The sequence below is a fragment of the Hibiscus syriacus genome, unplaced genomic scaffold (genome assembly GCF_006381635.1).
Source record: "Hibiscus syriacus cultivar Baekdansim isolate YM2019G1 unplaced genomic scaffold, ASM638163v2 tig00116962_pilon, whole genome shotgun sequence".
NCBI classification, from domain to species: domain Eukaryota; kingdom Viridiplantae; phylum Streptophyta; class Magnoliopsida; order Malvales; family Malvaceae; genus Hibiscus; species Hibiscus syriacus.
In genome coordinates, this window is record NW_024063488.1 from 4465796 (window position 1) to 4478420 (window position 12625).

The window sequence follows — 12625 nt, forward strand, 5'->3', positions numbered from 1 at the left end:
TCATCGTTAACGGCGATGTTTGTATCGACCATTAATCTATGCACACTTGTTGATTTTTTTATCATCTTTTTCCCTTCTCTTTTTTCATATTTTCTCTTTTCTCTCTCTTATTTCCTTTATTTTCTTCTCTTTCTCGCTCTCTCTCTTTTGTCATCACATCTCTCTACCTTGTAATTTGTCGAATATCACTTATTCGTCTCTTGTCTTCTTCAACGATGGATGGATCGAGGGGGACAGGTGGGACACTTATCCTTTTGAAAATTTGAAATCACTATACATTTTGAATTTTTTCTATATATTTTCGTCCTCTTAAATTTCTATAAGTTAATTCATTTCTAAAATTCTAAAAGTTCACTCAATAATATAAAATCATGCGTCTGTCTCTACCTTCAACCACATGATTGATACTTTCTTTGCCTTTTATTTATTTTATGGTTGGACCTGTTTGCTTTTGTTTGTTTGTTTTATCGAGTATATTAGTCGATTTCTTCTAATATGAAATCAATCCAACTCTTTTGATGATCTTTAGATTCTCTCAAAAAAATTATTGATCGGTATGTTGCTTCTTCTTCTTCTCGTAAAGGTTTTAACATTTGACGATGATTCTAACTTTATGCGTGAAATCAATATTCTCTAAAATTTTAAATCCAAAATAAGACTCTTAAACCATAAAATAAACATATGTATAAAAATAATTTCTATAATATTAACCTTTCATAAATTAAACAACGGTGGTTCAAGTAAAAACAAAATCACAAGTGTGGGCTCTAATTATCTTCCTAACAACCTTGAATTAATTAGCACAATACTCGTACCACCAAACAAGTACTCAGTCTGTGTAGATTCATCATTCATGGGTGGCCAAACTTTGAAGCTATTTTTCAAATGGTAAATTATATGTTTAGTATATAAATTATTATTTTTGTTTTGTTTTAGTACTTCAACTTTATTTTTTTTAAATTATAACTAATGTTTAATTTAGTTTAAGTTTCATTTTGGTACCCTGGCATTAAAAATTTAATAGTGATGTTGATGTTTCATCATAAGAAAATGTCACATCATCATTGAAAAATAAAAAATATAACGTCAGTAGTTTTTTTAACAGTGAGGTATCAAATTGAAACATAAACTAAACGTTAGGCATGATTTTGAAAAAATAAAATAAAGTTTATATACTAAAAAAGGAACAAAAGTAATGATTAGATACTAAACTTGTAGTTTACAATTTTTTTAAAATATTTACTCGTGGGTAGGGATGCAAGCTTGGGTCAGATTTTCGATAAGCCTGATTCGACTCGAAAATATATCCTATTCACCTGAAATCGACCCGATTTGAGATTATAGTGATTTCACCCGATCTTAACCTGATCCAAATTTTGAGATAAAACCTAAACCCGACCCAAAATAAATATATTTATAAAAAATATTACTTTTAATCAATAAAAATATAGATATAATTGAAAAATATATATAGAGATGAATATTATCGTTGAGAGTAAAATTTATATATTACTAGTTGAAAAACATCATATTATTCAAATTCATGAACAAAAGTTATATGTTCGATTATTTAATTTTTTTTATACTCCATCGTTATCGTTTAACGCTACGCTAATAATCATGCCTAATGCGATATTTTAAGTTCTTATATGGACCTACGGTAGCCTAAGCAAAGTTAATGAAAATCAGAGCCGACTAGTGAGCATCTTGAACGATTGTTCAGGGTTCTATTTTCTGTAAGGTCTCTAATTTATTTAATGATAATCATAAATTTGCAATTATTAAAAATTAACCGTTAAAAAACTTTAGATAAAAAAACTAAATTTAAACAGATATTGGAACTTTCATATAACAATTTATTTTAACAAATGAATTACTTTGATATAAATATGATAATTCTTAATAATTGCATTTATACAACTACTCAAGTTATAAAAGTTAATATTATTCAATTATGAGCATTTTTTAAAATAAATTATTTTATATTTAAATTTTATTTATATAAAATAAATACAAGTAGATAAAAAAATAAAGGTGCTGAAGAATCCAATTGATTTTAATGATGTCAGGTTGGCTAATATTAGGGATGGCAAACGGGCGGGTCGGGTGCGGATACCCCCTCTCCCATCCCTATACCCACATAATATTTTTCAATCCACCACCCGCCCACCACCCATGATGGGTACAAATTTTCAAATCCACACCCGCTCACGCGGGTATTTTCAATCCATCCCCACCCACTACCCACTAGCGACATACCCATCTAGACCCGCCTGACAGCAACTAATGGGATGTTGGAGTTGGTTCCCAAAGTTCGTGATGGGTAGCAGCGCATGTTTCAATTTGTCAGAGGAGTAACTCTACGAATGTTATGGAGAAATTGTAGGGAGCATGTAGTCGCAGAGCTGGATTGTTGTGTTGTTTTCGATGTTAATGCTCATAGTGTGCCTAATATGGGTTTTGAGGGACTAAAGAACATGGAAACTGTTGCTTTTGATGTTAATGCTTATAGTACGACTAATTTGTGTTTGGATGGGCAGCATAGGCTAAAGAACATGGAAAGTGACGTGGTTAGTGGGATTATGGGTTTAATCAAAGAGCCGAATATTTTCCTAATTAAAGACCAGATTAAAGACTAAATATCCTTAATATTTGGATAAATTACATGTTATATATTATACAATATTAAAATTTATAAATTAGTCTCTAAAATTACACCTAAATTTATAATGGTCCAAAATTTAATAGATATTTAGCTGGGTGGGCGGATGTGGGGCGGGCGGATGCGGGACGGGCGGATGCGGGGCGGGTAATGTCTCAAACCCATTACCCGCCCACCACCCACGACGGGTACCACTTTATAAATCCACACCCGCCCACTACCGGCTAAAATTATACCCATCCCCGCTCCAATTGGAGCGGATGCGGTGCGGAATCAACGAAACTGTACCCGTTTGCCATCCTAGCTAATATGTTAGCATGAAGAACAAAAATGGGCCTACTCAACGAAAAGTCCACTAAATATCATAGATTTGAACTTTTAGACCCACATAATGTTAATTTTGGCCCACATGAAGAGCAAAAGAGAGCGAGTGTTTAAATGGGTTGGAAAGGACCCATAAAACTCCAACGATGTAGACCTCATTGGCTGCCTATTTGTGTGTGTGGCAAACTTATCCATATTTGAGATAAACTCACAAATTCTCCCCTTTTTTTCTCTTTATAATTTGGTATCAATAAAAGGTAGCCACAATTTCCTTCTTTCTTCAAACATCGACCTGTTTCCATTGTTCTGCTGATATGTCATTCCTGCCCTACCCCCATCACTGTAATAAAAACATTCAAATACATACGAAAAAAAGTTTGAAAATACACGTTATTTATATTCTTTCTAATAGTTTAAAATGATTATCAGATAGTATCTTATTTATAATATTTTTTAATAGTTGATAATATATATCACGCCAACGTAGCTACACAAACTTAAAATCTAAATTTTTTTTATATTAATGAAATAATTTAATAATTTCACGTTATCTAAATTATTAGATATATAATAAATTAGGATGAAAAAACATAGCCAGCACGATGGAAGGGTGCACATGCACATTTACTGATTCACGTCCCTAATGGATGTGACGGATTAAATATATAACTATTAATTATTTAAGTATTGCATACTGGAATTTTCAACGACAGCTTAGGCAAATAATAACCTGATTTGATAGCACAAGTGCACAACAATACTAGTTTCCCATTTTTCAGTGCAACTTGCATTTCTTCTGGGGATTATTACTGTTCTGGTCATTTATCAACAGATACGGTAAGATGCAAAATGTGTATCAGTTAAAATTGAGAATATAATTCTCCGCCATAGTTTTTATATAAATTTTGTACAACAAAATCTCTAGAGTCTGTGAACCAACCCTTGGTGGGTTGGAGTACTTTAGAAGAAACGGGCATTATAAACATCAACGCTATGAAAAGTAAAAGCAAATTTAGAAGCTAAGGCTAAACTATGAAAGGAAATCAATATCATCATCATTGCCAATTCTTTGGGCCAAAGTTCCCATATAATGCTACAGGGAACCCAAACTAAAGTGTTTATTCGATTAATTCTTTAAATGGAGTGTTTTCTACAGTAAATTTAGGATCTCTCGACGTCTTCAGGGTTAATCAGATTTTTGGATTGTTTATTGGGATCTCTAGGCGTCTTTAGCTTTTAAACTTTTCTCTCGGCTATAAATACGCTCTCAACACGTGGATATATATACTGAAGCGACGACATTCTTCTAGTTTAGAGGATTGATGTGAATGTTTACAGGTTGAGAGCGTATTTACAGCCAAGAGAAAAGTTTAAAAGCCGAGAAATAAGAATATAATTATTCAAGGACCACTTTCTATTTTATAACTGCAAAAAAATAAAATAATAAAATTAAATAATTAAATAATTAATACAAAATATGATTTAATTTATAGAAAGTATTTAAAAAGTTGCTAGATCCGTAAAATATTCTTAAACAGTACTTAACAAGTAATTAATTTATGTTAATGTGATATTTGTGTAAAAAAACCAATTTTTTCATGGATTTCACTAAAGACGGCTAGAGATCCCAATAAACAATCCAAAAATCTAATTAACCCTGAAGACGCCGAGGAAATCCTATCAAAAAATCTTGTTAACCCTAAAGACGCCGAGAGATCCCAAATTTACTGTAGAAAATACCCCATTTGAAGAATTAATCGGATGAACACTTTAGTTTGGGAATTAAAAATTCCCTGTAGCATTATATGGGAACTTTTGCCCAATTCTTTGGTTAGTTACCTCCCCACAATTGCAAGCAATTAGCAACTATAATCATAACGTGTATAATCTAGGGTTTACCTTGTCTATTACTACAAATAATCTTCAAATATTTATAGTGTCTGGCAGGTAGATTATACTGTCTTTTTCCTGGTCCTTTATTTAGATGTTTTTTCCCCTTCCGCTTGTTGCAAACGCCGTCAATATATATATCATGGTTTATTCCCTTATTCGTCTATTTATTTTGAGTTTGTTAGCATATAGATTACTAGATAAGATGGTATTTAGAAAAATACGTAATTAATATATATTTGCTAAAGGTTGAAACTAAACAATATATTAAAATGATTTGTTTGTATTTGTTTGGCGGTAATTGTGCACAAGTTTTCCCACCTACAATTTATTGTAGCTATCGAGATGATATATTTCACGCGCTTGTTTATACGTGCATTCAACTGCTAATTGTTAATGGTGATGCTTTTTCTTCCGCCTATCACAGTAGTATTTATTTCGCACGCGCATTAATAGAGAGTGGAAGTTAAATGAAGTGAAAAACATAAAAGATTAATCAATTTATTAAGAACCGATCCTCGGTTTGTGTAGAGAATCTTTGTGGTTTTTTAGTCGGTCAAAATAGAAGAGTGCAAAAAAGAAGGATATAAAATTCGTGAAAAATAAATATTCAAATTAATTAGTTTAATAAATACTATAAAATAATAAGATTGCGCGGGGAAAATAATTAAATAACAGAGAAATTAACCAATTAGTAATTTGATTAAAACCGGAGTATGATGAAGAGTGGGGTCCCATCCCGCATTTCACTTTCAAACCCCCGTGATTAAGTGCTTATAAATGAAGCAGCAAAGCAGTTGCAAAAATCGAAGCCTCGCATCTCATTTGATCCGAAAAACTCAAAAGAAGAACACAAATCAAGTTATAGGCAACTCATTGTAATAATGTGTTAGGTTATACCTTATCTTTCCTCTTTCAATATCTCACATTTAAGAGAGAAAAAGAAGAGCTCATTTCGACAACAAACAAAAGATATAGCCAGCTAGCTTTTATGTTTATTTGTCTCTCTCCTTATTCCTTTTTATAAGCGATTGTTTCCCACCCCTAGAAAAGAATCCTAGACAGTGAAGAATCGAATAAAGTGACGTACAAAGTGAAAGAATAAGGCAACGAAGGTTACTGCTTTGTGTAAAACAATATCTTTTTTTTATGCCATGGCCGTGAACTCCAACTTCAAGCTTCCTATAATGCGAAATGCTTTGTTGGTTGCTCTGCTGGCTTCCTGGGTTTGTTCAGTTGCTGCCTCTGTTTCCTACGACCGTAAGGCTATCACCATTAATGCCCAAAGAAGGATCCTCATTTCTGGATCCATTCACTACCCAAGAAGCTCCCCTGAGGTATATATATATATGTATTATTTCCATTTAAACGCCACAAGTTTAGCCTTTCTTCTTCTTCTTCTTTTCATTTCTTCATCTGGGCGCTTCCGAAGTTTCCTCCTTTATGTTAACGTAGCATGTTTAAGTTCGCTGTTAGTTGTTTTGTTACTAAAAAACTGGGCGTTTCTTGTTTTTACAGATGTGGCCAGATCTTATACAGAAGGCTAAAGAAGGAGGGCTAGATGTGATTCAGACATATGTTTTCTGGAATGGTCATGAGCCTGCACCTGGCAAGGTAATGAAAAGCAACATTTTGTTGATTTTTATTCCTTTCTGCTTCGCAGAGCTTGTGTTTTTTGGTGAATGGCATAAGTTCCGAGTTTTCTCTGTGTTTTTTATTGTTGTAGTATTACTTCGAAGGCAACTATGATTTGGTCAAGTTTATTAAGCTGGTGAAGCAAGCGGGCCTCTATGTTCATCTCAGGATTGGTCCTTATGTTTGTGCTGAATGGAACTTTGGGTAATGCTAAATTATTTTATTTTCTAAAAATTATAAAAAAACACGATAAAATGTAGTTCAATCAATGATTTTATTTTATTTTTCAGGGGTTTTCCTGTATGGCTCAAGTACATTCCCGGTATTAATTTCAGAACAAACAACGGACACTTCAAGGTTAGCCAGTTTTCGTCCATCAATAAATTTTCATTGTATTCATTTAATAATGTGATTATCAGAAAAAAATAAAATTTCCACCGTTATACTCACTCACTGAATTCCTATGATGAAGGCTCAAATGCAAAGATTTACAGAGAAGATTGTTGGTATGATGAAAGCTGAGAGGTTATTTGAGTCTCAAGGAGGTCCTATTATTCTATCTCAGGTAGACAATTCGGTACATTTATAGTTTTGGTTAATTTCTTGATTCGGCACTTTGCTTTGAGTATTCTTAGTTTAAGATACGGATATTCATTGGGGTATGATGAAGACCTAAAAAATAGTGACTTTTATAATCTCTGCTTTTGACAGATTGAAAATGAATATGGGCCCATGGAATACGAACTTGGTGCACCAGGTAAAGCTTACAGTGACTGGGCGGCTAAAATGGCAGTGGGACTAGGCACCGGTGTCCCATGGGTCATGTGCAAGCAAGATGATGCACCCGATCCTATTGTAAGCATAGCTTGCCTTTTTATCTTTGAACTCTTTTTTCTTCCACATGGTCCCTGTCTGATGTTTAGTGGCAGTCATATTATATTCAATCTTCTTTTGTGGGGTTACTAGATAATCTGTTGTCTACTTGTTGCTCATAGTTGAAATGAATTATAATTTCTCATTGCACATGGCTCAGCTTTGCTATTTCCTACTCCTATCGGTTAACAAAGTCGCTATTTTGCTCCTTGTGGACTACCAGTTTTTGTAATCATATATAAGTGACCATGTTCCTTTCATCAATTATTACTGCATCCGTTTGAACTTAGATAGTGACTGTTGTTCAAGGTGAGGTGTTTTTGAGTTAACTTCTATTTCTTCCAACAGATTAATGCCTGCAATGGCTTCTACTGCGACTACTTTTCTCCGAACAAGGCCTACAAACCAAAGATGTGGACTGAAGCCTGGACAGGCTGGTAAGTTTTTTTTTCTGCAAGGATTATCTTTTGCGACTCGTTTTTTCTTGAAACGACTACAGTTCTCAAGAATATAGAGGTGTCTCTTGGTTGATGTTTTTTTTTTAAATTATGGTGTAGGTATACTGAGTTTGGAGGGGCAGTTCCTTACCGACCTGCTGAAGACATGGCATTTGCAGTTGCAAGGTTTATACAGAAAGGAGGAGCCTTCATAAATTATTATATGGTAATCAACCTTTTTTCCCCTTCAATTTACCAAGTTCAGTATGGTCTATGGGGAAGAGTAATTTCATATATGCTTGTTGCTTGTGTTAACAGTACCACGGAGGAACAAATTTTGGCCGAACTGCTGGGGGTCCTTTCATTGCCACTAGCTACGATTATGATGCTCCTCTTGATGAATATGGTATGCAGAAAGTACCATTGGTGCATTTTCAAAGTTTACCCTGAATTATCTAGTTTCCATTCTTTTGAACCATATGTTCTATGTTATTAGCATTCACTTTGAGTGAAAATATATTTCAAGGATTAGTTGATTAGTTCCTTGATATTGATTTGAAGGGGAACCATTTCCTGTCAGCAGGACTAAAGAGGCAACCAAAATGGGGCCATTTGAAAGATTTACATAGAGCTATAAAGCTCTGTGAACCAGCTTTAGTAAATGGAGATCCAACTGTGATTCGACTTGGAAACTATGAGGAGGTTAATATGACATTTTTCTAAGAACCTCAACCATAATACTCTAAATTGGTTTGTATCGAGAACTTACATATAAATTCCATTTGAACCATACAGGCTCATGTATTTAATTACAAAGCTGGAGGTTGTGCCGCCTTACTCGCAAATTACAACCCAAGATCTTATTCAAAAGTTGTCTTTAGGAACATGCACTACAACCTGCCTCCTTGGTCTATTAGCATTCTTCCTGACTGCGAGAATACGGTGTTTAATACTGCAAGGGTGAGAAACATCTGATAAACTTGTTATCGGTTTTGTTCTGTTTTCAGCAATACTGTCTCAAGATGATTTCTGGCCAAGCATCTTGCAAAGAAAGTTTATCCAATTTAATATCGTAACATGCTATTTTTGTCGTATATCTGTTGCTTATATTTACATGGTTTCCACATCAAAGGGTTTTTCTGTAGAATTAATACAAGAGGAACCGACCGATTTTTTTGCCCCGGTTAATAGTATGAGATGAACAGATTTTTTACCTTTATTGGAACTTTTGTAATAGATCAGTGCCCAAGTTTCACGGAAGAAGATGGTTCCAGTTCCCCTGCATGGAGGATTCTCTTGGCAGGCATACAATGAAGAGACAGCTTCAGATGTTGACAGTTCATTCACAATGGTGGGGTTGTTGGAGCAGATAAATACAACCCGAGATGCAACCGACTATTTGTGGTACACAACAGAGTAAGTAGTGAATAGCAATTTCACATTTCAATTTGCATCATCTTTCTTTATTCAACTCAATTATCACAAAGCATTTTATTTTATTCCTTGACAAATAAGGCAAGAGTCTATTAAACTATTTTCTGTTTCCAGTATTTGACTTGCTAATACTTTCTACATACTGTTTCCATCCCCAGGGTTAAGATTGACCGCAGTGAAGAATACTTCAGAAATGGAAAATCTCCTGTTCTTACTGTCTTATCAGCTGGCCATGCTTTGCATGTTTTTGTCAACGGTCAACTATCAGGTGGGAATGGTGTTTTCGGATTTCTATTTTCGGTTTTAAGTTGCTTTTAAACCATGCCATGTGATAGCTATATTTGGAAATTGTTGGCTTGTGGTGCCTATTTCAAGGTTAATTGGTATTTCTGACCCGGATCATTTTCTTTTCCTCTAATTGGATTTGTCAGGAAGTTCCTATGGAAGTCTAGAATTCCCCAAAATAACATTCAGCCAAGGTGCTAATCTGAGAGCTGGTATCAATACAATTTCACTTCTAAGCATTGCTGTTGGTCTCCCAGTATGTTCTCTCTCTCTCTCTGTCAACCTCTGCTGACAGCTTTGTACCCATGGAATTTGTTTATGGATTATTGAATTTGTTGTTTGAAATTGAATGCAGAATGTCGGACCACATTTTGAGACATGGAATGCCGGTATTCTTGGCCCAGTTACATTGAATGGTCTCAACGAGGGAAGGAGAGATCTCTCATGGCAGAAATGGTCTTACAAGGTTTTTTCCTGCTTACTTGTATTAGTTCTTGTATTAGTTCTGGTGTCCTAAAGAGTTGTTCGGTTATCTATCCCTTTGCAGATTGGTCTTAAGGGAGAAGCATTGAATCTTCATTCACTAAGTGGTAGTTCCTCGGTGGAGTGGTCACAGGGGTCATTTGTGGCACGAAGGCAACCACTGACATGGTACAAAGTAAGTAATCCACGATCTGTTGTCTAAAGTTGCATTTTTCCTACAAAAATTCATCAAAAGCATGAATAGAAAACCAATTTATTGACACTTTTGTTGAACCTTAGGCAGCTTTTTCTGACGATCTTTAATGTTGCAGACGATTTTCAATGCTCCAGCTGGGAATGCTCCTTTGGCTTTAGACATGAATAGTATGGGCAAAGGCCAGATATGGATTAATGGACAGAGCATTGGACGCCACTGGCCTGCGTATAAAGCATCTGGAAATTGCGGTGTCTGTAACTATGCTGGAACGTTTAATGAGAAAAAATGCGGAACTAATTGTGGGGAGGCATCTCAAAGATGGTAAGGCAGCAAACTAATCTTCTTTGCAATTTCTCTTACAAACAAGGAATTATTGATAGACTGACATGTGGTTGCTAACTTACGTTTAGGTATCATGTTCCTCGTTCATTGCTCAACCCGACCGGAAACTTGTTGGTAGTGTTTGAGGAATGGGGCGGAGATCCAAACGGGATTTCTTTGGTTCGCAGAGAAACTGACAGCATTTGTGCAGATATCTATGAGTGGCAACCAACCCTGATGAATTACCTGATGCAAGCCTCTGGTAAAGTTGACAGACCCCTAAGGCCAAAAGTCCATTTAGAGTGTGATGCGGGGCAGAAAATATCGGTAGTGAAGTTCGCCAGCTTTGGAACTCCAGAAGGGGTCTGTGGAAGCTACCGTGAAGGAAGCTGTCATGCTCACCACTCTTATGATGCTTTTAATAGGGTATGTTCCGTTTTCTTACACTTCAACTTGTTTAGTTGGAATAGTGGATAATAAACCCATGTCTTTTTCTTGCAGCTTTGTGTAGGACAAAACTTCTGCACGGTGACTGTAGCACCCGAAATGTTTGGAGGAGATCCATGTCCTAGTGCCATGAAGAAACTTGCTGTGGAGGTCATTTGTAGCTGATAGAACACATCAGAAAGTATGGATTCTTCATTGTTTCCCCCCCTCAATCCAACATACCGCTCAGCATTTTGTTAGTTTTTATCGGGTAAATCAGCCCACAATGCCAATATCACTACACCAATCATTTGTTTCAGCATTCCCAGATGAAGTTGTATAAATACACAACATACCCCTGGTTAGAAGTTCGTGTAGATTGTGAAAAATGATTGAGGATAAGCTCTATGTATATATGTGTTTTTTCCAGCATAATATACAGAATTTCGAAGAAGTGATGAAGTTCGTAGAAGCTCAAACAGACGATAGTTTATGCCAAGTCCATGCGCAAATCTTTTGTTATTTAGGATATGGAAAACCTCTGGTTTGTAGTAAAATCTATTGCCCTTGTAATTTAGTTCAACTTACTGGGAAGCAATTCCCTCATTACTTTGTACTTGTAATTGTAAGAATAGCTCAAGGGGGAAAATATTAAGTATTTCAAAATTGTCTCAAGTACCATCCCTTTATTCATCATGATCACTGAAGTAATTCTTATCTATCTAGCCCTTTAAAGGCTCATCAAAGTGAAGTAAACCAATAATGAAAAACCTCAATAAGCTAACCCAATGATGCAGACTCATCCCAAAAGGCAGTCTAGTGTCTGCAAAAGCAACACCCTTACGACTTGATATTATTGTGAATCCTGGTTTCTATATTTGTTGGTAGCATCTATTATTCATCATTTTCGTTAGATCGTCCCTGCAGGTCCAATTGAAGTTACACCACTCTACAGAATGGCAAAGCTCGCCTACGTGTCTCATGTTCAGCTGAGTTTTAGCCGTCCCCCAGCAGTGAACGTGTCACACCTCGAATGTCAAATTAAAATTTATTAAATAAATTAATCGATTTAGGGATCAAATTGTATGTTTTAAACGTTTTTGGGTAATATTCGAAAATAAAAGAAGTTCAAAGACTTAGCTCTGAATTTTCCAAATATTTTGGTTAGTTAATTCTCAATCCCCCATCGGACGCAAAAACTCCCCAATTTATCCCCAAATTCCGTATACAACCCTAGTCGCCGCCTCTCCACATCAATTCGCTCTGATCCGGCCGCTATTGTTGTGCTCTATCCCCACCAGTCGAACCAGCGTCCTCCAGCGATCAGTACCCAACCGCTAACGACCCCAATTGGTTGCCGAGCGTCGTTAATCGAAGGGAGAAAACCATAGTGTCGTCGTCTCCTTTCTCGTTGATTCCGGACGATCCGACAATCGTCTCGCCTCACTGCCATCACCAACGTGTTCCTCAGCCTGTTCCGCTCAAAACTCGATCGGTGGGTCGCGTCAACGTTGCCAGTTTCGTCGATCGCCAGTGTGGATAAGCGTTTCGGCTTTTTTCTTTTATATCCGATGGATTTTGACTGTTGTTGAGTTGATTATGGCTTGATAATGGTGTTTAGCTGCTTGTGGAGTAATCGGCCGACCGCCCCGAGCCCGT

At 35.8% G+C, this 12625-nt stretch overlaps 1 protein-coding gene across 1 annotated transcript; it reads left to right on the forward strand.

Moving 5' to 3' along the window:
• The first annotated feature begins 5999 nt into the window (after positions 1-5999).
• Positions 6000-11644, forward strand: LOC120190485 (beta-galactosidase 1-like). Its single transcript, XM_039193559.1, has 19 exons — positions 6000-6213; positions 6395-6490; positions 6603-6715; positions 6802-6868; positions 6984-7076; positions 7223-7366; positions 7733-7821; positions 7942-8047; positions 8140-8227; positions 8405-8523; positions 8617-8781; positions 9059-9237; positions 9414-9523; positions 9687-9796; positions 9896-10006; positions 10088-10198; positions 10335-10540; positions 10630-10966; positions 11042-11644. The coding sequence occupies exons 1-19, from the start codon at positions 6031-6033 to the stop codon at positions 11150-11152; spliced, it is 2538 nt and encodes an 845-aa protein (XP_039049490.1). The 5' UTR covers positions 6000-6030; the 3' UTR covers positions 11153-11644.
• Positions 11645-12625: the final 981 nt, after the last annotated feature.